Here is a 25,632-nt window from a genome sequence, read left to right on the forward strand (position 1 = left end):
TTTTTTAATTTTTTTTTTTTTTTAGAGGAGTTTCACTCATGTTGCCCAGGCTGGAGTGCAATGGCACGATCTCTGCTCACTGCAATCTCCGCCTCCTAGGTTCAAGCGATTCTCCTGCCTCACCCTCCAGAGTAGCTGGGATTACAGGCACCTGCCACCACACCCAGCTAATTTTTGTATTTTTTAGTAGAGATGGAGTTTCACCGTGTTGGCCAGGCTGGTCTGGAACTTGTGACCTCAGGTGATCTACCCACCTCAGCCTCTCAAAGTGCTGGGATTACAGGCATGAGCCACCGTGCCCAGCCACTGCAATAATTATTACTTTGGTGTTTGCCTAACAGTGATTTTCTACTTCCATCATTCCCTCAGCATTTATTAATTGAAATTTTACTGTAAGGAAAAGCGATCTCTTCTCCCCCATGTATTTATTCAAATATTTATTGATATTACTATGAAGTCATGGATATTTATTTTATTCTATAGCCTGAAATCCATTACTGTTATTATTCATTTCGTTGTTCACGTTGCCCCAGATTTGGCCATTGGGAACTCCTTCAAACTGATTCCTGTGTCCTTTCAACTTTTGAGCACCTTCTAACTTTCTGACACCACAGGATGTTCTAGTCTCATCTCTTACCCCAGTCCTGGAATCAACCATTTCTCCAAGGAGCCATGGTTTCTTTTATCCATTCGCTTAGTTTTTGAAAATACAGTTCTGAGCCGGGCGCGGTGGCTCAAGCCTGTAATCCCAGCACTTTGGGAGGCCGAGACGGGCGGATCACGAGGTCAGGAGATCGAGACCATCCTGGCGAACACGGTGAAACCCCGTCTCTACTAAAAAAATACAAAAAAACTAGCCGGGCGAGGTGGCGGGCGCCTGTAGTCCCAGCTACTCGGGAGGCTGAGGCAGGAGAATGGCGTAGACCTGGGAGGCGGAGCTTGCAGTGAGCTGAGATCCGGCCACTGCACTCCAGCCTGGGCGACAGAGCGAGACTCCATCTCAAAAAAAAAAAAAAAAAGAAAATACAGTTCTGAACATGAAAACACTCAATGACTCCACTACCTACTGGTTAAAATTCAGACCACTTAGCCTGGCATTCAGAAATATCCATGCTCTGTCCCAAAAGACCTTTTCAGCCTTAGAGTTTAAACTTCCCTTTCATTTGCCCTACTCTTACAAAAACTAGAGTACATTAATCATTTTCCATCTCAGCCAGTCAAGATAGACCTTTCTGTCTGAATCTGTTCCTGATTCTAGTCAGGAATTAATCTTTCCTTCCTCTGAAATGTTATTGCACTTTTACTTTCCTTTAGATTTATTGTATGCTCCTTTGTTGGACAGGCTCTTGTCACTCTCCTTGTTGGAGAGTCCTTGAGAGCAGAACCTATATATTACTGTCTTATTCACCTAAGTGCTACTTTACACACACTCTGTATTCAGTAAACATTCACTATGTGGATGGCTGGGTGGAACTGAAGTCAGTAGGAAAGCCAGAAACAGAACTTATGTTTTCAACTGATCTAACTACCACAGGACAAGTACCACCTACCTACCAGAAAAGGCTACTCATCTAATGAAAGGACACTCATCTGCTGAAACGAAGGCCCTTCTGGTAAATTGATCTTGATCAGGGTCTTCTTTCAGCCTAAACTTGTAACTAACACTGAAATTATAAAGACTGCCATTGATGCAATAAGCTGGAAGTGCCTCTAGCTATTTGGGGCAGATCTTTGAGAGTCTTCCCTCCTGCTGGAAGAGAGAAGCAGACTTTGCCAAAGTTTGGTGGTCAAATGATTCATGATATGAGATGTTTTGCTTCTTTGGAAGGCCAAAAAATTGTAGCTTCATGTTTTTCTTCCCTTTTTTGATTTCAAAGATAATTTTTTTTATGTCAGCAGAGCTACCAGTTTCTCAAATCTTGGTCTAAAAAGAACAATTTGAGGAGACAAAGAAGAATTTACCTCAGGAAGACAAAGCTCAAGCTGAGAGTTTTGGTTTTTGTTTTTCTTTGAATGCGAAAACAAAAGTCTGACCTTTTCTGAGGAAAAGAAGTTCTTCCCAGAGGGACATTTAGCATAGTTGTAGCTCAGTAATAATCTAGGCTGAGCAGAGTCTCCTGAATTTGCTCAGAGATTGGTTCCAGGAGTGGAAAGGATGACTCTTAGTAGTCTAGACTTGTGCAGTGGTGGTTGTGACTAGATTGCGAGTTCAGCCACAAGTCTGTGTTCACACAGATCTCCTGTCCTCTCCTCTTAGGTGGATCATTTGGATAAGAACGGGCAGTGTGCTCTGGTTCATGCTGCACTCCGAGGTCATCTGGAGGTTGTCAAGTTTTTGATTCAGTGTGACTGGACAATGGCCGGCCAGCAGCAAGGAGTATTTAAGAAGAGCCATGCCATCCAACAGGCCCTCATTGCTGCAGCCAGCATGGGTTATACTGAGGTAAGAAGTAGACAGTAGGATTGTTTTTTCAAGCTATGTATTGAAGGACCTAGGAAACCAGGAGAAAAGATCGCATGAAGACAAAATTGCCAACCAAATTAATGTGAATTCGTGATCGCTGCTCTGAATAATAAGGAGATTAAACTCCATGAAGCACTTTACTCAAATGCCAAGATCTCTCTAATTATAGGTATAGAAAGGCATGAGTTGGAAAGGACCATGGAAATGATCTAATTCTTCTCCATGTTTTCCTCCCTGTTTAACAGACAGTGGCACCAAGGCTCAAAGAGGTGAATTATTGAGGTGTAGTCACATGGTTAGATAATGTGGCACAGGAACAGCATAACATTTAGAATCATAGAAGGACCATGTTTGAGTCCCAGCCTCGCCACTCGTTAACTCTAGACCTTGAACAATTTACCTAATCTCTTAGAAGTTTAGTTTCCCATCAGCAAAGTGAAACTAATAAACTCCTTCATACAAGGCTATTGTAAGGGATGCTTGGTAAACTGTTAAACATTATACATTTTATTTATTAATGATAGGAACAATAATAGTGGCAAATGTAGGGAATTGGTAGTGTGCTAGGAAATGTTTAACAACCAACCCTGAGGAGGGGTGTGGGGTGGAACAGGGGTGTGTGTTTGTGTGTGTGTACATACATTTATTATAAATTTTACTGATAAAATGTGTTCCCATGGAATGCTGCACAGCCATAAAAAGAACAAAATCATGTCCTTTGCAGCAACATGGATGCAACTGAAGGCCAATATCCTAAGCAGATTAACACAGGAGCAGAAAACCAAATACCACATGTTCTCATTGAAAGTGGGAGCTAAACATTGAGTACTCATGGACATAAAGAGGCAACAGTAGACACTGGGGACTACTGGGAGGGGAGAGGAAGGGGAAAGGGTTGAAAAACTGTTGAGTATTATGCTCACTACCTGGGTGATGGGATGATTTGTGTCCCAAACCTCGGCATCATCCAGTACACCCATGAAACAAACCTGTACATTCACTGCCCTTGAATCTACAATAAAAGTTGAAATAATTTTTTTTAAAAAAAGAGGCCGGATGCGGTGGCTCTTGCCTGTAATCCCAGCACTTTGGGAGGCCAAGGCGAGGGATCACCTGAGGTCAGGAGTTTGAGACCAGCCTGGCCAACATAGTGAAACCCTGTCTGTACTAACAACGCAAAAATTAGTTGGGCATGGTGGTGTAGGCATCTGTAATCCCAGCTGCTTTGGAGGCTGAGACAGGAGAATTACCTGAACCCGGGAGGTGGAGGTTGCAATGAGCTGAGATCATGCTATTGCCCTCCAGCCTGGGCGACAGGAGTGAAACTCCATCTCAAAAGAAGCAAACAAAAAGAGTATGTTGCACACAACTTACAAATAATAATGAACTATATAGTACTCTTAATTGAATGCTTTTGTTGATTTTTGCCAAATTTGTAGCTAACCTATGGTTGTAACTTATAACCAAAGTTTGACAAATGGAGCTGCATCCCAATTTGCTCTTTTCTCAATGACTCTATTGCCATTAAATCTGATATGTGATCTACTGTTAAACTACTTCTCATCCATATACAAACTATATTCATTAAACTGAAACCTCTTTCAGCTTTAGCACTAAATGAAGCCCTGATTTATAATGTTTGCCAGTTTCGAGGGTGTAAATATTCCCATCATGGCCAATTTCAAGCTACCAATGTGACATCACTGAAACAAAGGTGGGAGGAGATGCCCAGCAGCACATTATTATGTAATATTCCCACCGTGCAGACATGCACAATCAATATAAATAACTTCAACAGCACAGATAATAGTAAAATATAGTTAAATCATAGGAAGTTGCAAGATATGAGTATTCTTTAACCTTTGTTTTTAATGTTAGTTTATTTAATTGCTATTTGATTTCTAACAAACAACTGGCTTTCAGAATTTCTGAGAATTTAACAGTCAGCTTTCATGGGCCAGTACAAGCATGGGATAATCAGCAAAACAGCTGCCATATCAACTGAGCTGACATGTCACCAAGGGAGTGTTAAGTAATATTAAAATTTGTATCACCTATGGGAGGTTTTTTAACCCTGTGCAGTCAAATTCTCGGAAACAGAACTGTCACTTTTCGGTGTGTTTAGAGATTATTCTCCCTTTACTAGTTCCAGAACAGTCCTTATACATCTGAGAGGAAAAAGGAAGATAATCACTTTACTCTGAGGAAATACAGGGCCAGGTGCAGTGGCTCACACCTGTAATCCCAGCACTTCACCTCAAGGCAGGAGAATCACTTGAGGCCAAGAGTTCAAGACCACCCTGGGCAACATAGCAAGACCCCCCTATCTCTGCCCAAAAAAAAAAAAACTTTTTTAATTAGCCAGGTGTGGTGGTGTATGCCTGTAGTCCCAGCTAATCCGGAGGCTGAAGATTGCTTGAGCCTGGGAGGTCAAGACTGCAGTGAGCCATGAACACATTACTGCACTCCAGCCTGGGTGACAGAATGAGACCCTGTCTCAAAAAAAAAAAAAAGAAAGAAAAACAGGCCATCAGTTTTCTCATATTTTCTATGGCTTTTTTATAGGGAGGAGGAAGGATTGCTTCTTTAACTTAAATATTAAGAATATGTAACTTTTTAAAAATCACATGCTATATAAGTGAATTGCATTCTAGAGAAATGCGTAAACTGTACCTAATAGGACAGATGCACATCATGGAAGCTGTGGGTTTCTTTATTAGGACAGTCAGTTCTGATTCCTTTTGTGTGCATGAGATTTAGTGATACTTGGATCATTTAAGCATCTTCCAAACCTCACAGGCTAGTGTCAGTAGCATAATTTTCCACCTGAAATTTGAGCTGACACAACTTCTTGTTTCAGATTGTCTCCTACCTACTTGATCTTCCAGAAAAAGATGAAGAGGAAGTAGAGCGAGCACAGATCAACAGCTTCGACAGTCTCTGGGGAGAGACAGGTACCTCTCATGAACATTGCCCTCAAGAATGTGTTGTGTTTGTGTGGACTCTCATATGTCGCCCCCTTATTTTTTTCCCTGGCATACATTTGGCATTCCTCTGTCTCAGGCTTTTGTATTGGAGACTGATTCAGCCAAACTAAACAGCAATTTTCCTCTTTCAGTCCTCTTTCCTTGTGGATTCTCCATACTCTTTGCACCAGAGTCTTCTTTCAAACCAAACTTTTTCCCTCTCTTGTTTCCAAATATTTTTAAAAGACTGAAAGTTACCTTACAATGTGCCAAACCAGAGCAGAAAATAATTGTGGCCTCTCTCCTTTTTATGTGATCCTTGTAGTAGTTAGGAAGAAATATTTCTCCCATCAAAATAACTCCTCTTGCATTTGTTAACCAGGATGTTAAATTTTCACCCACACCTCTGGCTTAACCAAATGTTACTGTGGTACCATGGTATATGACACAATTAATCTAATATATTGTGAGTGAAGTTGCTATCTGGATGCATAGTGAGGGCCCAGCCTCATGCAATTCCTGTTGGTCTGGAGCAAATCAGTTTCTGTATCGTTCGGTACTTACGATGCAAACAGAAGCCTCTTCCTTGTGGCTTTTGCAGGACATGATTGTTGGCTTCCCTGCAAGTCTATGAACTGCAGCATCTGGAGAAACATTAGTAACCTTCGATATATTTTTATGAAACCAGGGCAATGAAAACTGTAGAGTAACCACAGATATGTGTCATATTTTCCAGGAGAAGTAGACCAATACTGAGATGGCCAATTTAGGGAGAATATTTTACAATGCATACAAGAAGGATATGCATTTGGGTTAGGATAAGAGTGTTATTAAAAATAAGAGGTTCTTGAACTCATTTAAATGTATAAAGACCTATTGTGGGATTTCTTCTCGTGACAAAGTCTTACACACATTTCCTGACTTGTTTAACATCATGTGGAATGGTCCAAAACTCAGGAATTTGCTTCTCGAATAATCCCTCCTTTTGTAAGATCCAAAGGGAGCAGATGCCTGGCAGCTGCAGCTTAAGAGTCCATGACAGATTAAAGGAAAGTATACAGCTGGAAACAGCTGCTGTCTCTGGAGCCCCACCCTGAGGGAAGCCAGAGGACAGACCGAGGGGAAGGAACTGGGCAGGACATCAGCCACTCTGGAGTAAGCATATGTGTGTGACCTAGAGCTGCAGGAGGGACATGTTGGTGTGCTTCTATCAGCACAGCCTTCCCCCAACACAGTGTTGCCGCATCTCCAGCAGACCCTTTGTTGCCAAGGGCATGGCGGTGTAACCATTGACAGCGGCAGAAAGAGTCATGTCCCCATGGTGATAATGAATAGAAATTACAAGACTAATAGTCATAGCGATGAATATCAAACACATTCTAATGGTGTACTTGAAAGAAATCCTTAAAAATGTTCAAGAAGGGCATGAATTAAATGGAGGACTTATTTTTATTGACATGAATTTCTTATTTTAGAATAAAATTTTATGGCCTCAGGATTTTTAAAATATTTCATACCTTAAAGTATACAATAAATGTTTACAGTGAATTTTGTACATATGTACCATATCTCAAGATTTTTTTTTTTTTTTTTTTTTTTTTTTTGGTGTAACGGAGTCTCGCTCTGTTACCCAGGCTGGAGTGCAGTGGCGCGATCTCGGCTCACTGCAAGCTCTGCCTCCTGGGTTCACGCCATTCTCCTGCCTCAGCCTCCTGAGTAGCTGGGACTACAGGCGCCCGCTACCATGCCTGGCTAATTTTTTTTGTATTTTTAGTAGAGACGGGGTTTCACTGTGTTAGCCAGGATGGTCTCGATCTCCTGACCTTGTTATCTGCCCGTCTCGGCCTCCCAAAGTGCTGGGATTACAGGCGTGAGCCACCGCGCCCGGCCTCAAGATTTTAAAAAATCAAAACTTCATGTCAGTTTGCTTATAATCAGAACTGTGTTATGTTTGATTTATGCATCTATACAATATAATTATAATATTATAAACATAAAGAGCTACTTAAACATGAGTTAAGTTGAAATTTATTTGTAATATGATTTCTTTTTTTTTTTTTCTTTTTTTTGAAACGGAGTCTCACAGTGTCCCCCAGGCTGGAGTGCAGTGGCACAATCTCAGCTCACTGCAACCTCTGCCTCCTGGGTTCAAGTGATTCTCCTGCTTCAGCCTCCCGAGTAGCTGGAATTACAGGCATGCACCGCCACACCTGGCTAATTTTTTTTTCTTTTGTATTTTTAGTAAAGTTTTTTTTGTATTTCGCCATGTTGGCCAGGCTGGTCTCAAACCCCTGACCTCAGGTGATCTCTCGATCTCAGCCTCCCAAAGTGCTAGGATTACAGGCGTGAGTCACTGCGCCTGGCTGTAATACAATTTCTATATCTATGAAAAATTATTTTATTTCAGAAAAAGTTCTGGAAAATAATGTTTATTATGTGACAGTGACCCTACAGCTCATCACTAGTATAGAACGGACTTTGATGCACTTTTCTATCTACAGTGATGTTTATTAAACATACATGTGCCTTTCTAACTTACAGCACATGATCATTTAAATTTTTTAGTGACCTATTAAATTACGATGCCATAGTTTTTTGTCCCATGACAAAATCTTATACATATTTTTGCATTTTTATATGTGGTTTGTGGTCTGTGACCCAAAGCTAGTTGGTGGGGGCTTATATCTGCAACCAGGACCTAAGTGACGATTTTTAACCTAAGGAAAATACAATGGTCATGATGTTTCCTATAATATGTATCACTTACTCTATCAAATCTAAGACACCATTAACTTTAAGAAAGTATATATCCAGTATTTTGTGCCACTACAAAAACAAACAACTTCTGCCAACTATACTGACACGACACAATTCTTTATTATCACATTAATTATAAGATGCATTCCAATTTCGGAGATGTTAAAATGTAGAGGGAGAAAGTGAATCTTAGAATATTAATTGGGGTGTGATTTTTAGACATCAAGATTTTCTGAAGGCAGATCACTAGAGCCTCCTGGTGGCTTTCATCCTCCATTTGTAGCCTCTTTCTCTTTCCAGATGTTACAACCAGCTTTCCATCTGCTGACCCCCTCCCATCCCATAGAGTTTTCACAGACTTCTTATGGAACACCACAGAAGAAAACCAAACAAGGTGACAAGACTGTTCACCACACCTTCCTCTCCCTTATGTTGTGGGCACAGACCAGGACCAGCACTGAGAGCTTCTAGCAACTCTAGAGGCCAACCCTGGAAATACATGGCCCCAAAAAGAAACCAGAGTTTACAAAATAAATTTACTAGATTCCTTTAATTCCTGCCCTCATCATCTTTTGCCTAGATTATTTCAGCTACCTCCTAATTGAGCTTCTGCCTCTAGCCTCACCCTGTTGTGATACATCTCTCAGACTTCAGCCAAAGTGATCTTTTTAGGCCATAGTCTGTTTGGGTCACTTTCCTGCTTACTGACCTTCATTTACTACTTGTAGGATTAAGTCCTTTAATGTAGCATAAAAAGACCAGTAATTATCTCCAGCCTCATATATTGCCTGTCTTCTCCAGTAATTCCGGTAACAGTAAGCATGCTGTTTACCCCTCACTGCCTTTATTCATGCTCTCCCTTGGCCCACCCCACACCTTCCATGCCTGTAAATCTCCTGTTCATCTTTCAGCATCTAGCTCACATTATCATCTCTACCTGGAGGCCATCTCAGAAACCTCTTCCTCTGTGCCTTCCCTCATACCAAGGACATACCTCCATTGTATATATCACACTCTATATTAACATATTCATCTGTTTCCTTAACCATGAGTTCTTTGACAGCAGAGACAGTGTCTGACAAATAGCTCAATAAATGTTTTATTAATGGTATTTTGGATAGCAGTGATCAGTTTATTTCTCCCCAGCCTCTTCCCCCTCCTCCCCCACCCCTTGATCTTACACGACCTGTCTGTGCTGGACTCTTCCAAGGTTGAAAGTAGATGAAAGAATCATTTGCATCTCTGCATTCTCTTTGCTGTCAGCATCCCATCCAAGCAGACTCTGGCTGTTTCCCCAACTCTGAGCTACATCCTGTCTGCCTCTTCCAACTCCTTAGATGTTTTCCTTTGAAAAAAGACCATTTCTGTCAGATCATCTTGTCAGATGCTGACAAGCTAGGGAACAAATTCTGTTACTGCTCTTTTAGGAAGAAAGTTGGCTCCTAACTGCTCTGTTTGCAGTTTAGTGTTTTATAGAATTGGCTTTACCTTCATCTCCTTTCTTTTAGAAAGTTTTAACAGTTTTTGATAAATCTCTTATAAAATCCAGCCATACAACTCCTTACTCTTGGATTTTGAAAAGCCCAGATTCCATTTTACATAGTTGTGGTGTTCTGAGATGAAATTGGCCAGCTGTGTTAATAACCATGTCCAGCTATCAGCTGAAGGTTGCTGCCAAATGACATCATTAAAACCTAAACAACAGAGATGATACAACAAAGAAAAAGGCCAAATGGAACATTCCCTCACATATAAATGTGTTATCCAGTGGGGAGAAATGGGGCATCCAGAGCAATAGAATTATCAGACTGGACAGTGTGGCTTTCCAGATGGGCACTGGTTGTGAATATTCAGATGTGTTCTGTGAACTGGCATCATTAGTGAGAGGCTTGATTCTGAAATACTGTCTATATTTTCTCTAGGATGCTGTAAGTTCTTTCATGAAAAATAATGTATTTGGCCCCTTCACATACAGAGGTTTGCTGCAACCTTATCAACCTAGCAACTACTTTAAATGGGTTCAGAATGTGGGTTAGAAATTTTCCAAATGGTTTGTTTTATGCACCAAGATAATTCTTATGATTCCTAATAAGTGTCTATCCAGTCAAATTATTAAACTACTCTTGTGTTCTGACCCATATATAGAATTCACAATTTGTTTTCTAACCTATTAGAAATATGAACTTGAGAAAGAGGGAACATAGGCCGGGCGCGGTGGCTCAAGCCTGTAATCCCAGCACTTTGGGAGGCTGAGACGGGCGGATCACGAGGTCAGGAGATCGAGACCATCCTGGCGAACACGGTGAAACCCCGTCTCTACTAAAACGTACAAAAAACTAGCCGGGTGAGGTGGCGGGCGCCTGAAGTCCCAGCTACTCGGGAGGCTGAGGCAGGAGAATGGCGTAAACCCGGGAGGCGGAGCTTGCAGTGAGCTGAGATCCGGCCACTGCATTCCAGCCTGGGCGACAGAGCGAGACTCCATCTCAAAAAAAAAAAAACAAAGAAAGAGGGAACATAGCTTATATTTAAAAAACAAGAAATGAAACTTCTTTATCCAGTAAATAATTATAGCCATTAACACCTGAGCTCATCCACTCAGGGTTGGAAATGACCCCTCACCTCAGATAGGACCAAACCACTGCCCTCCTGTAAGGAACTGAAAAGAAATGTCAATGTCAGGAGTTCCAAACTAAAATTGAAAATACACATAAGACAAGCCATAGATAGAACTGGTTGAAGAGTGCGTGTATCTTCTAAAATTACCACATTTTACTTCATAAGTCGTTTTTGTCCTTGCAGAAGGAAGGAAAATGTTACTTGAAGGTTTATATTTGTGGAAATTACAGGTAGTTTTCATTTTGCATATGACTCAGTAGTGGATAAATTTGGCCAAGTCCAGAGACAAAATGCCATAATTTGCACTTAAGTGGAAACGAATGCAAATGTCCATTTGATACAAATTTTATTTGCTTCTCTGAATACATTTTAAAGTTTGCAAACTGCAGTATCTGTGCCTGCCAAATATTATTTTCTGGTTTGTTACTGGAGTAGGAGGCCATAACAAAAGAAGGACCTGCTGACTACTACATCAATTTTTTAAGTCAATTTGGAAAAAAAAAAATCTTTATCCTCTTTATTTAAAATGAAGTATAACTCCTACATGTTCTAACAGTGTTTCCATCCTCCATACCCCTCATTTTTTAAAACAATAGACTTGTGCACCTGAGATTCCACGGTTAAATGAAACAAATACATATTTGTTAAAAGATAGACTTCATATCTCCAAACTCCTCTTTCTGCTGTTGAAATGATACTCTGAGGGCCAAACAGGCATTCGTAAAATCTCCTTTGTGTCAGAGATCATATTGTCAGTGGATAGCGGCACAAGAAGAATGTTTCTGTTTTTTTCCTAATATGTCTCTTAAACTCACTGTAGCTATTTTTACATGTGACTTCATTATTTTATATTCAGAAGAAAATAGTCTTTGTCATACCTCTTCTCTCATCTTTAAGACTGCTACCTTGAATCATTCTAATCCTTATATAAAAAATGATTGCAAATGTACCAGAAACATCTGTATCAACTAATGAAGAAAAAGAATGAAAACTGGCCCAAGACTTTGGACTGCAATTCCTAACTTTGGTGCTCTAGGATTAAGAGCCCAGGGTAGAGCTTGGCTGGGGGTAGTTCCCAGCTAATTCTAAAAAAAACAAAAAACAAAAAAAAACAACTTTATCTCTGCAAAGATCTTGTCTTTAGATTCCACCCACACATAGACTAACAAAGTTTGTAGCTAGGAAGAGGTACCAAACGAGAGGTAGACCAAAGCAGAGAAGACAGTCTAGTCAGGGAAAATGAAACCAAGTGAGTTTGATTAAAGGTGAGTTTTCAATAGATTTATTATTATTATAATTGTCCCCAAATATTGTGAGGCAATTTAAATGTGTCTTTATTCATTATTTTTCTTTACAACTTGGAAAAGGTGGCAAAAATCATTATTCTTAGAAGTAAAGTAGCAATTACATTAATGAAACACAGGGATATGTCACGTTTAACATGGAGCACTGGAGAGGACAAGAACCACCTGTCCTCAGTCTTTGTTCTCTGCCCTTAGCCCTAACAGCTGCAGCCGGAAGGGGCAAACTGGAGGTGTGCCGTCTGCTCTTGGAACAAGGGGCAGCAGTGGCCCAGCCAAACCGCCGAGGGGCAGTGCCACTATTCAGCACAGTGCGCCAGGGCCACTGGCAGGTAAGCAGGGTGACCACTTCCGGTCCCTCAGGCAGGACTGAGTTCTATGTGAGGACTTCTGATACACAGAGCAAAATGATCACAAGTAAAGTTTGGGTTACCCAGCAGTGATCAGGTTTGAGGACTTGGACCTCTGTTGTGAATATTCTGGTTAATTGAGAATACGACAGTTAACATTCAAAACAATCACTTTGTATAAAAGGACTAACTACTTTTGTCCTGGTAATAGAGTGACCTCCTTGTCACATTTCACAGTATCCAAAGTCTCCTTGGAAGGTTCATTTCTCAGCGAACTTATGCTAATCACTTACCTGCAGATGTCTGAGACTTACTGAAAGAAAATACAGTGAATGCAAGTTCTAATGATACAATCCTTTTAGATGTTTGGATTCTGGATAAATGTTAATTTATACACTTAGGATGGAAAGGAAAGCACACTGATAATAATCTTCAGACGTATTTCAATAGAAAAAAGGCTGTAGAAGCCAAACAGCCCTGAAGAGTTATCAGAGACACTTTATTATGTTCAGTTCAGTTGGAAGTATTAACTGCAGGCAGATTTGCAACCACTAGAGGGCAATAAAGGAGTGATTTATGTTGGAACTTCCATTATGGGATTGTTTAATGCTACAATTTGACCTTTGTTAAGTTCTTTTTTACTTAATAGCTAAGTCAGACATTGAGACTTGAAACCTTCTCATTCTCATTTGGCTGTCCCTAAGAGAGTTAGAGATTAAATCACATGGTACTAGGACTTTGCAGGTACTTCTAGAGGGTAGTGGAAAGATGCATAGAGAGGTGACTGGTACAGCAGTAGGAATTCCTACAGGGTACGAGATAGTGTGCACTTGTCTTCTCCACAGCTCTTCTTTGGGCTGATTGGTCCCTGTTTCTCTGCACTTGCAGATTGTTGATCTTTTACTCACCCATGGAGCTGATGTCAACATGGCAGACAAGCAGGGCCGCACTCCCCTGATGATGGCTGCTTCCGAAGGCCATCTAGGAACTGTGGACTTTCTACTTGCACAAGGTTAGTCTTGGGATGCTAGAGCTGGTTGGCCAGTGTCCATCATTACCTGGTGAACTCATGATTTCCAGCAATGGATCCTAGGAGATGCTAAGAACAGATATTAATCCAGTTGGTTGGAAAATGAAAGGCTATCTCCTCCCCTCTTGTATTCAGTGTAGTGCTTCTAACTCTAATACTCTCTGTTTCTTTATGACTTGAGGGATTTAAATAAAATTAACATATTCTAAATTCTCATTCAGATCAGTAGTCTCCAAACTTTAACTTTTAAAAAATATATACTCAATAAATGTTCATCTTCCAGGGATTGTGTTTTGACTTCAAGTTTATTGATTCTTTTGTAAGCCTGCACAACTAATATTTTTCTTGAATTCAAAGGAGGCAAATGCCAGTGAAGACCCCTGCTGACTGTGGGATCCTATTTGGGGGATCCAGATTATTACCCGTTGTAATAAATTCCTTTTGACACTTACCAACATCCACAAATTCCTGGTGAATGGGAAATAAGTTAAAGGAGATGTTGATCACACCACCATCGTAAAGCACGTCAGGCTCCTGTTGTTTGCTGTGACCTCCATCGCCTGTGCATAACGGTGGCTGCTGATGGTGGACCTCTGTAGTAGAAAAAGCTCATCACTGGTGACTCCGCAGTGCCATCTAGTGGAGCTTGAGCATTTGCTTGAAGCAAGAGGCAGTCAGAGGTGGTCATTCCAATTAGCCTCTGCTAACTAGTAAACTGGAGCCAAATGTCTGTAATTATATCCACAAGCACATGTACTTTCCTTCAAGGAAACCAACCTCCTGAAGAATTATGCCTAGGCCGGAGCAACTGAAGGTAGTTTAATTAGGAAGAAATTTAGGTTTCTTCTAAGATTTCAAACTACAGCTCAGTCAGAGACTTATTGGATCTTTAGCTGGTTCCCTCAAGTAAGATCTGTTTCCACAGACTCAGACTCAAGACTGGGTCAGAGTCAGAGAGTTGCTCTTACAGGGTGCAAAATGGCTCTTGCCTTCCCCATATAAGCTACCAAATAAATTTGGCTTCATGATATCTATCTTCATTTCTGCTGGGGAAAGCAGGGAGGAGGAAGAATGTGCCTAAATTCTCAAGATAAGATGTGTCTGGAGTAAATATTCCAGAACAAACGAAGTCCGCTGAAAGAGGCAGGACCTCTTAAGCCCATGATAACCTTTAGAGAGCTGCAAAGTACCTGTCATGTGCCAGTAGAGGCTCCGTAGTCATAGATTCCAGGTATTTGTTCTCCCTTAGCAGCAAAGACATTTTCATTTTTGTACTGTTTCATTTTTTTCCACACTTAAATGAGAGGCTTAATGAATTCCACAAAGATTTATTTAGACTGTGTTGTTAGCAGAACACTATACTAGGAACTATGAGTGGTTCTGATTTTTGTAATTAATACACTATAATCAGTGCCCTCAAAGGGTCTATAATGTGGCAAGGAAGAGATGAAACAAAGATAAATACCTTAAAAAACAGAGAATCCTGAGTGCTCTGATACAGGGGTCCTCTGAGTTAGACTAGGACAGACTTTGAAATTCGAAGAGGGAAAATTGTTCTATATTTAGGGAGAGGAAGTAACACAGATGAAAGGCCGAAGAGGAGTGACAGGTTTGGAGAAATATGTAGGCTGTCTAGTAAAGTGTAAGGGGACTACAGAAAATAAAATTGGAAAGGTATATGGAAATGGAAAAGGACCAAGTTAGAAGAATCTGGACTTAATTCTAAAGGAATCTGGAGAGGCTTTTAAAATTTTTAAATAAGGAATTGATGGTAGAGTTATGCTTTAAAAACAATCATGCTGGCAGTATGTGAATAGTGGATTTGATAAAGGAGCCAGGAGATCAGTTAGGAAGCCCTTGTAATGGAACAGATGAGGCATAATGAGGTCCTAACCCAAGGGCAGTAGCTTTCAGAATAGAACAAAAGGGCTATGTGCAAGAGGTATTTTGGATATGAAGTCTGATTAGATGTAGGAAATAAGGATAGAAGAGTTAAAGATAACTGCAGAGTTGTAAGATGGACGTTTGGAAGAATTGTGATTTCATTAACTGCGTGAGAAAGAAAAAAGAGAAGAGGAAGATTACAAATTGGATTTTGGAAGTGTTTAACATATTATGGATTTGTTTCATATGTATCTCCTTTTAATTTCTTCTCTTTCCTTATCTTTGGAAAAATCAGTTCATCTGTAATATACATCCAAAACTTTCTTATCCTACTTTTTCCACCACTGGATACTTTGTCCAGGAAATTTATAGATGTTGTATCTGAGAAAATGCCTTGGATTCTCTTCCGTATTTAAACTTACTCCATATTAGAGTCAGTGTTTTAATTACAAACTATACTATTACATAAATGGCTCTCATCAGGATTAAGGTATGGTCCCTTCCAGCTTTTCATCCTCCTGTGGGAAACCACAAACTCTACTGACCTCTAGGGTTGCAAAGGTGATAGGCTAGATAACTGCTGAGTAAACCCTGAGCCTGCTGTGGCAGGTCCTAAGCTTGAGCTGATATCGAATCCTGACCAGCTGAGGGGGCAGCCAAGTGTCCTGGTGCAGTAAGTTGATCTCTGATGGAGTTAAATATGACATGCCTACTGTGTGAAAAGAGTTGTCTTTGGTACTCTTCTAGCAAATAAATGATGCGCTTCTTGCCATCGAAGGCCTTACAGTCTGGGCCTTAAGAACCAAATGTATATTGGATTTTAGACTGATTACAAAACAGCATGTCAAGTATGCTTGATCCTTTCAAGTGAAAATAGAAATGTTGAAAGGAAACACATCCAGAATATGAAAGGGTGGGTGGAGAATTTAAAAGGGGGGAATGGAATTATTGAATAAGGCTGAGTAGTTTAAACTCTGAATTTCTTGTTTATTTGATTTGTATTTGTTTTTGTCTTTTTTTAGAGGCAAGGTCTCACTCCATCACCCAGGCTGGAGTGCAGTGGCCTGATCATAGCTCACCAGAGCCTGGAACTCCTGGGCTCAAGCAATGCTCCCATGTCATCCTCCCATCCCAGCCTTCCTAGTAGCTAAGACTACAGGCTCACACCACCACACCTGACTAATTTTTTAGTTTTTTGTAGAGACAGAGTCTCACCATGTTGCCCAGGCTGGTCTCAGATTTCTGGCCTCAAGCAGTCCTCCCACCTCGGCCTCCCAAAGTGCTGGGATTATAGGTGTGAGTCACTGCATCCAATGAAATATTTATTTTTTTAATTGACAAGTAACAATTGAATATGCCATAATGTATTGCTTAACCATGGGGATAGGTTCAGAGAAATGCATTTTGAGAATTGTGTCCTTAGGTGATTTTGTCATTTGTAAACATCATAGAGTGCACTTACACAAACTTGGACGGTATAGCCTACTACACACCTAGGCTGTATAGTATAGCCTGGTGCTCCCAGGCTACAAACCTTTACAGCATATTACTGCACTGAGTTACTGTGAACAGTTGTAACACAGTGGTATTTGTGTAGTTAAACATATCTAACCATAAAAAGGAGCAGTATTGTGTACAACATGATGTTTTGATACAGGCTGTATATCCCTTATCTGAAATGCTTGGTTGTATATCCCTTATCTGAAACGCTTCTGTTGGGATTTTATTTTTTGTATTTTGAACTATTTGCATTATACTTACTGGTTGAGCATTTCTAATCCAAAAAATGTGAAATCCAAAATGCTGCAATCTGTATTTCCTTTGAGTGTCACATTGGCCCTCAAAAAGGTTCAGATTGTGGAGCAGTTGTAATTTCAGATTTTCAGATTAGGGATACTCAAGCTGTATATGTATACATTGTGGAATGGCTAACTCAAGCTGCTTAACATGTGCCTTACCTTACACACTTATCTTTTTTCTTCTGCTGAAAATGCCTAAAATGTACTTTCATAGCAATTTTCAAGTATATATATTGTTATTAACTATCACTATGACTATAGTTAAGAACTATAGAGTAGATTTAGTCTACTAGTTAATAACCAGTACAGTAGATCTCTTAAATTTATTTCTTCTTTCTAAGTGAATTGTATGTCTTTGACCAACATCTCCGCAATACCGTCCACCTCCTAGTTTCTGGTAACCACCATTTTATTCTTTGATTCTATGAATTTAACTTTATTAAACTCCAGATTTCTTTCGTGGCCTGGGCTCAGTGTCCTCTCATGTGTTTATTTTCCCCACCTGGGGAGGGAGAAGGTGGCCTGGCCCTGTGATCAATGACAAAATGTCCTGGGCTCCTATTTGATGAGACTGTCTCAAGGAGTTAGCACTATTATCAGTGGAAGGCTTCTGCTCAGTTCAGAAAACATACACTGAGCTCCGGTGTGGTAAGGGCCGAGGCAGCCAGATCACTTGAGGTCAGGAGTTCAAGACCAGCCTGGCCAACATGGTGAAACCCATCTCTACTAAAAATATAAAAATTAGCCAGGCATGGTGTGCGTGCCTTTAATCCCAGCTACTTGGGAGGCTGAGGCAGGAGAATTGTCTGAACCTGGGAGGTGGAGGTTGCAATGAACTGAGATTGGGCCACTGCACTCCAGCCTGGGCAACAGAGCAAGACTGCATCTAGAGAGAAAAAAAAAGAGGAAGAAGAAGAAAACGCTCATTGAGAATTTATTACATGCAAATAGGATACATAAAAATAGATAAATAATGGAATAAGTTGACTTATGTTAAGCATATTTAAGATGAGATAGCAGTGAACTGTGAGAAGCTTCTTAGAGGCAGGAGGATGGAGATAGTTCTTAGAGAATGGGAAGAAGTGAGGCAAGTCATAGGGGAAGAAAAGCTCTTCCACACACGTGGAGCACCGTGACCAAGAGTGAGGATGCGGGAGGATTGACAGGAGATCCGAGAGGCAGTGAGCACATCCATTTGGCCGAAGTGGAGGATTGTCACAGGGGAATAATAAAACAGGTATAGAGAGTAATTGGGAATAGATTGTGGATAACCTTGAATACTCAGCTAACAACTGCAATCTATTTTATTGAAAGCTTGTAGGATGAACTTTTAACAGTTGAGATGTAACTGGCATACCAGGATCAGTCTTAAAACAGAAATAGTCCGGAAACGAGCGGTGTTCTTTGTAGGAGCATGCCCCTTCAGCGCTTCCCCTCCTGCTGTGCGTTTCCATGTCTCCTCAGCCCTGTGCTATCACTTGCCTTTGCAGGTGCCTCCATTGCTCTCATGGACAAAGAAGGATTGACAGCCCTCAGCTGGGCTTGTTTGAAGGGCCATCTCTCAGTAGTACGTTCTCTGGTGGATAACGGAGCTGCCACAGACCATGCTGACAAGAATGGCCGTACCCCACTGGACCTGGCAGCTTTCTATGGTGATGCTGAGGTGGTAAGTACCTTTAAACAAGCCTCAGGAGAGCAGAGAGAGGGCTGTTCTCCATCCGTACTACCTGGAGTTGAAAGTGGAGTGATGTATTGATGATTCCTGATACAGAGCTCTCAGATCTATACTTGCTAGAGAGCAAGAATATTCAAAATGCTCTTAAAGATCAAGAATATAGCTAAGGCCTGAAATACCTTGGCGGCATAGCCTGGTTCAGGCCAGCAGTTGAAAAAGGTCAGGCAGCAGCCAGAGCCCTCAGTGGAACAGTACTGAGCCATTACACCTGTCCTAACTGCTCTGCTTGATCCATGTCCTAGGTTCAGTTCCTGGTAGATCACGGGGCCATGATCGAGCACGTTGACTACAGTGGAATGCGCCCTTTGGATAGGGCAGTGGGGTGCCGGAACACTTCTGTTGTTGTCACTCTTCTGAAGAAAGGAGCCAAGATAGGTAGGAGAAGGGAAAAAGGTGTTGGCCATCTGTGCCCAGGGGCCAGACTGGTCCAGTGGTCTGGCTGCCCTGGGTATTTGGTGTGAGCATATATAGTTCCCCTTCCTCCCTGGCCCAATTATTGTCCAAGTGAACAGAGAGGCTCTTGGCCCAGAGAAAGCACCATGTGAGCCATGGTCTGCAGTCCCCTGTGTCCAGAACCACATGGTTCTCTACCATGTCCCTTGTAGCCTTAGCCAGGAGGCTGCTCTGGCCTTAAGCACCTCTCAGTACTGCCTCTGTACCAGCCCCACCCTGTCAGCATCCTGGATCTCTGCACTGCCGTGAGCCTTTGCTTTCCCTTGCTCTGAATGTGCTTCAGACTCAAGTCCCTGCTGCCGCTGTCCCAGCTGCTCCCCAAGCCCACAGACCTGTAGACGAGGGTTGGCTGATATGCTGGCTTTGTGCTGCCTGCCTCTCACTGCTGCTTTTTCCTTCTTTTTTTTTTTTTTCACCTTCATCCATTTTTTTTTCCTCTCCAACTTTTTGTTTTCTCCTTTCTTTGAAGGTTGTCAGACGTTACCGAGTCGCCCACGAGGTATATTTCACCGCTGTCAGCATCAGGCGTGGTCTGATGGCTTGGTCAGCTTTGCCTTCTCCTCTTTGGTTTAGCCTGCATGAGTTCCCTACACCTCTAATCTTTTAATTTACTTCACCTTAAAAGAAGATTTTTTTTAATGACTGTTGTAGAGAATAACTTGAACTTTTGATAACTAACCTTGAAAAGCATAGTTTGTAAATAATTCAGGCATTTGTAAACTAATCAATGTAACCTTTTCTTTCTTTTTGTGGGTAAAATCATCCTCAGTAATGTTGGTTTGTTTCACGTCTGATTGACATTCGAACTGTGCTCCTGCTTCAAAGTGAATCCCGGGGAGTCGTAGTTGGTACTTATCATTTAAGGGAAGCTTTAGAGTTATCAGTGGTTTCCCTTCTGCAAAGTACATATTTTAAAGTTAAGAGGCTAAACGTCTGGGGGTTTTGAGTCCCAAATCCAAAATAAATTACCCTTTTGTGGACTTTTCAAATCCTGTGGTAATGTTTAATATAAATCCTTTCTCCCAATTTCCTTATTTAAAATAATTCCGAACTGAGCCATTGCCTGCCCACATGCAGCATGCAGGCTTTGCTGCCCTCATGTGGGGCAGGCTCACATGGTTCCAATGTTCTTATTTTAAGGTGAATACAAATCCAGTGCAGCTTCTTGGCAGTGGGAGTTACTAAAATACTCCCAGGTCTAAAAGATGAGGTACGGATTGTGGAGCAAGTTGTTCTCTCAGCAGAAATTCCCCCCAGGGTATTTTTTTCACCTAGCTTCCTACCACCCTTACATTGTATGAGTTTTTTACCCATCATGCATCCTGTACACTACAGGTCCAGCCACATGGGCGATGGCCACCTCCAAGCCAGACATCATGATCATCCTCTTGAGCAAGCTGATGGAAGAGGGGGACATGTTTTATAAGGTGAGGGAAGGGAGGGACACAGTTTCTTCAGAACAGCCACTCGCTGTTTTCTATGTGTAGGATCTTCCAAAGTCTTGAAATCAATTCTCATCTTTTGTTGTAGAGGTCAAGGGAAAATACTGTTCCTCAGTGATGGCCTCATATGTTGGGGATCCTGGGGTTCTACCTTACCAAGAGAGCAAGGGTAGCCTATACTTGCCTGCAGCTGATCAACCTAAAGCCCTGGTTTCACCTGGTCACTAACCAGTGGTTATGTCGATTTCTACATGGAATCTGTTAGGTAGGATCTGGAAACTCATGGGACAAGTAAAAGTAAAAGTATGTAGTATAGCTATTTCCATTATGTTGATCCTAGCTTTCATATGTCATCATATATACATAGATTAAAAAGTACATAACAATAGCCTATCAGCATCCTTGAATAAGATAAGGAAACCAAGACAAATAGCAATTATAAGATTTGTTTGAAATCATTCACTGAATGACAACAATTACAAAAACTATGGAGTCTTTTTGTACTCACAATCCAAGCTGAAGGCTCCATACCCTGACACAGATAAACTCCTTGGTCTATTCCATGTCAAAGTCATCGCACTGTGTTGAGATCAGCTAGATTACCCGCCCCCAAAGCTTCATACAAATCCAACCCAGTTTTTGGCAGCAGGCATCACTGACACTTCCCCAGGACTAAAAGTTAAGGAAAAATAGTTGTGAAGCATATTATTCTCACCTGTGTCAGGAGTGTACAAGTTCCTAGGAGCAGACTTCTATCTTCTAAGTACCCTTTGAGTGAGTCATGCTAATCTAGGACTCTCAGGCTTTCAGGAAGCTTAAGCCCTGGCCCAACCTTGATTTTACGCAACTTCCAAGAAGGTCCTCATTACCCTAGATGTCATATTTATGGACTTCACAATGGCATTGCTCTCAGGTTATGTCCTGGTTATAGCATAACTTCTGGTATTCTGAGGCAAGGAGTCCTCTTAATGAAAATATGCAGTGCCATTATTGTTCCCCTCAGAATTCTACCTTGAAAGATTCCAAATCTCTCCTTTGTGACTGGTGCTAAGGGAAAAGTAAAAGACTGGGATCCCTGTGGAGTTGTAAGTATAGAGAAGGAATAGAGTGGATAACGATCAGCTAAAGGGGTGGGAGATGCTGCCTGCATCTTTCTGGGCTCAGCTTATAGATTTTCAGATACAAAGTGGAAGAAAAGTGTAAGGTCACTATGGCCAGATCTCTAAATTGGTCATAGATTTACTTCATCTTGGATAATCCCTCCTGCAACATCCGATGGAATCACAAACTCTCAACTTCACTTCTCTACTGCCACCCTGCTCCATGCCTTTTCCGAAAATGGGGAACACTGATTGGTATTATTTTATGCCATGAGATTAGGGAAACAACCGCTAGACTGCTTTAGCTCCCACATCCTTCGTGAGCAAGAGAATGACTTCTAGAGGGCTGACCAGGTGGAGCGTCAGACCAAAAAAAGAGTTCTCCAGACAAACCAGAAATTAAGGAAGAAGTAATAACTTTGGAGTGCTTGGGACTAGGAAGTCATTTGTGTTCTGTAGAGATCAGTTCAAGCAAAAGGAACTTTGAAATGAGCCTGGTCAGCCTCTTTGGAATCCAGTTGGGAAGCCAGGGTCTAGGGCCTTCCATTTGCCAAGGCTTTGTCTCCCTGGCTTGTATCTTGGGTATCCCCTCAACCTTGCCTTTCCTGCCAGATGAGTTTCCTATAGAAAAGACTAGACCCTTCTGCCCTCGCCATCAGGGCCAGAACTCCATTCTAGGCTGATGTTTGGGAGGGTTCGCCCCTAGTAACAGCTGCTGAGAAGAGGAAGGGAGTGGGGACCACACTTCCTCAGCTGTTCCTCAGACCAACTATGTGTTTCGCCATCTTGTGCTCCCATTAGAAAGGTAAAGTAAAGGAAGCTGCCCAGCGCTACCAGTACGCCCTGAAGAAGTTCCCTAGAGAAGGGTTTGGTGAGGACTTGAAAACTTTCCGGGAACTAAAGGTGTCTCTCCTCCTCAACCTCTCTCGGTGTCGCAGGAAAATGAACGTAAGTCCCTGTCACCCCAACTCCTTTCTGCAATCCTGGAAGCTGATAGCCCATGTCACTCACTAGCTTTTACCAGGCCCCTGAAATCCTCCTCTGCCCCATTTGGAACTTGGTTGTCCTTCACAGAGCACTGACATTTGCAATTTGAAAGAAATTAAGTCTAAGTATCTCAAACTGTAAAGAAATTAATGCTGCGACTACTTTGCAGCTTTCTGAATGTTCATAATTTCACTGAAAGTGACGAGAATACCATCTTTTCCCACCCCCATACCACCCAGTCAATGTTCTGGTCTTTGGGAAAATGTGAGAGCAGTGGTCACTAGAATTCCAGTTGCAATTAGATATGAATTGTAGTCATTACTCTCAGGTATAGTCCCTTGTCATTTGAAGAAGGGCTAAGAGGAGGGCTCAGGACCATGGTCTTGAAGGTTTAACTTCTGAGGCTGTTGAACTTTTTGCCTCTTCCCTCATCTTTGTATCCCAGCATGCCATGTCCCTTCTCATCCTAGAGGGAATCTCAGAACTCCCCCTGGACCTTGACTGTCTCCCTGGTAGGCCACAGTCCTTCCTGCCTACCTTGCAGACCCATCTCAGATGCCCCCAGCCACTGCTCCCTCAGCCACTGCCCTTTAACATGAAGACACTCCAAGCCAAGAACCCTCTCTCAGGTTTTGGAAATAGCTAAGATTGCATCAGGAGTCTCTGACATCCACCAGCCTGAGGTCTCACGGTTCTTCAGGAGATAAACACAATCCAAGCCATACAGACGCATTGATCAATTAAAACCTCAGCTGGACGGAAGCAGGATTTAAACCTCATGGCCAGGGATCTTCCAGAAAGATGATTTGTGTGTGTAACCTTTAGATCATCCATTTCAGACCCTAAACCCTGACACTTGGAAGGAGCCTGAGATAAACCTGACTGTCTCAGAGAACACAGCCATGACGCTCAGAGGCAGAGTTGCCCCATGGTGCTGAGGGAAGTGGGGACGTGGCAGAGGCCCCCCGACGCCGGGAAGGGAGAGGGTGGTGGTCTCGGGAGACAGTGAGGTTTTCATGGCCACGAGGTCTCCTGTGAAATGAAAGGAACAGCACCAAGGCCTCCCCTGGCACCAGCCGAGGAGGATGAGGCAAAGCTCCGAAGTTGCTGCCAACCCACTGATCTCTTTCCCCTACCAAATAATAGACTTTTTAAAAATGCCCTCGTCTTTTCAGGAATAATGATGGTCCCAAAAGAACAAATAAAAGGATAAGGCTGGAAGCAGAGCAGGGATAGGTGACCCATAAAAGGTGAAATTCCTTCTAGTCCACATTTGTTCAGAAGCAGTTGTTAACCACCTCCTGGGCCAGTACTGTGCCAAGCACCAGACGTCTGTCTTCTTAGGTAGAGGATTTCCCATCAACTTTTTAAAAATGTTTTTACCTATGCCCCAGGGCCTTTGTTCTGCCCAAGGCCTTGTTTTCTGCCTTAGGACTCATGACTATAACCAGAGGCTACCGTGCTATACTGTGGCTTTGACACTAAAAGAAGGGGGAACCTTCCCTTTTAGCTTAGTATTTAAGGGAATACTGAAAACCACAGACTGCCTAGGTGGCGCTGTTCCCCACCCCACCCCACGGTCTGTGTTCACAGCCCTGCGAGCATGTTCCTCACAGGGACAGCACAGACCTCAGTCATAGCCAGGGTCTTCTCTTCTCTTGTTTTGTTTTGTTTTTAATTTTAAGTGTTTCCTAAGTAAGGAACCAGTGAAGAAAAGGAACAGACCAGAGAAGCCTCTGTGAAATAGAAAGAAAACGATAATTAATGAGCATCTACTGTGTGCCAGGAACTGTGCAGGGCTTTTAAATATTGTATCACACTCGATCCTACCTCTGGAGTAGGTATGGATGAGAAAATACATCATACACTCGGGGGTATGAAGCTGGTCAGAGAATTGAACCCAAGTCTGTCTGACAGCCCCTCTCCCTCTAGTCTCCGTAGTCAGTGCAGTTTCCTGTACAGACGTCATCTTCCTGGACTTTACAGGACACCTTCTCACCTGTCCCTTAGAAAGCCAAAGGGTAGTGCATGTAGCAGGAGGGTGTGGGGCTCAGACCAGGGTCCACGCGAGTTGTGGACGCGTGCGTTTGCCTCCTACACGCGTGGATAACTTCAGGAGCTTCGCTGGAAAGGGTTGGTGTTTGACTTCCGGGCTGAGAACTGTATTAGAAAGGCAAAAAGGGAAAATTAAAACTATTTTAATATTCTGGGCAGATAAAGTCCAGTGAGCAGTCGCAAGGCTACGCAGGACAAAGGCAGAAGGAACTTTCAGTCCACAGGCCCCATGGCTAGAGTCATGTCAGGCACATCTAGCGTCCCAGGCTTTCCATCCATGAATGTCAAAAAATGTACAAATAATTTGTTTTATTCCCAAGTTGTCTATTTTTTATATCTCATCAATGACTCATTTGCACACCTATTGTAATGACAGGATTTTGGAATGGCGGAGGAATTTGCTACTAAGGCCCTGGAGCTGAAACCGAAATCTTATGAAGCTTACTATGCGAGAGCAAGGGCAAAACGCAGCAGCAGGTGAGGAGAGAGAGAGAGGGTGAAAGCAAGAGGTCTCTTTTCTGAAAATTTGGCCAAGGCAGCGTCGGCCACCCTGGGGCATATGTACCCAAATACATCTCTGTCCTTGAGAACCGTCAGGGCCAAGCTTTGGGGATGGCTCTGATAGCACAGCCCTCAGCTCGAGATCGGCAAATCTGCTGGGCTGTGGAGACCACGAATGTTTCACTTCGGGAG

At 42.2% G+C, this 25,632-nt stretch overlaps 1 protein-coding gene across 1 annotated transcript in view; it reads left to right on the top strand.

Annotated features, from left to right (window-relative positions):
* Positions 1-25,632, top strand: part of TANC2 (tetratricopeptide repeat, ankyrin repeat and coiled-coil containing 2) — a 481,882-nt gene that overhangs the window by 447,216 nt on the left and 9,034 nt on the right. Inside the window, exons 17-26 of the mRNA XM_025361091.1 lie at positions 2,258-2,443; positions 5,325-5,418; positions 12,303-12,436; positions 13,343-13,466; positions 18,658-18,833; positions 19,145-19,277; positions 19,825-19,854; positions 20,691-20,782; positions 22,699-22,845; positions 25,316-25,416. Coding sequence (XP_025216876.1) covers positions 2,258-2,443; positions 5,325-5,418; positions 12,303-12,436; positions 13,343-13,466; positions 18,658-18,833; positions 19,145-19,277; positions 19,825-19,854; positions 20,691-20,782; positions 22,699-22,845; positions 25,316-25,416 — 1,217 coding nt within the window. The remainder of the gene's footprint in view (positions 1-2,257; positions 2,444-5,324; positions 5,419-12,302; positions 12,437-13,342; positions 13,467-18,657; positions 18,834-19,144; positions 19,278-19,824; positions 19,855-20,690; positions 20,783-22,698; positions 22,846-25,315; positions 25,417-25,632) is intronic.

Source organism: Theropithecus gelada, chromosome 16 (assembly GCF_003255815.1).
Source record: "Theropithecus gelada isolate Dixy chromosome 16, Tgel_1.0, whole genome shotgun sequence".
NCBI lineage: Eukaryota > Metazoa > Chordata > Mammalia > Primates > Cercopithecidae > Theropithecus > Theropithecus gelada.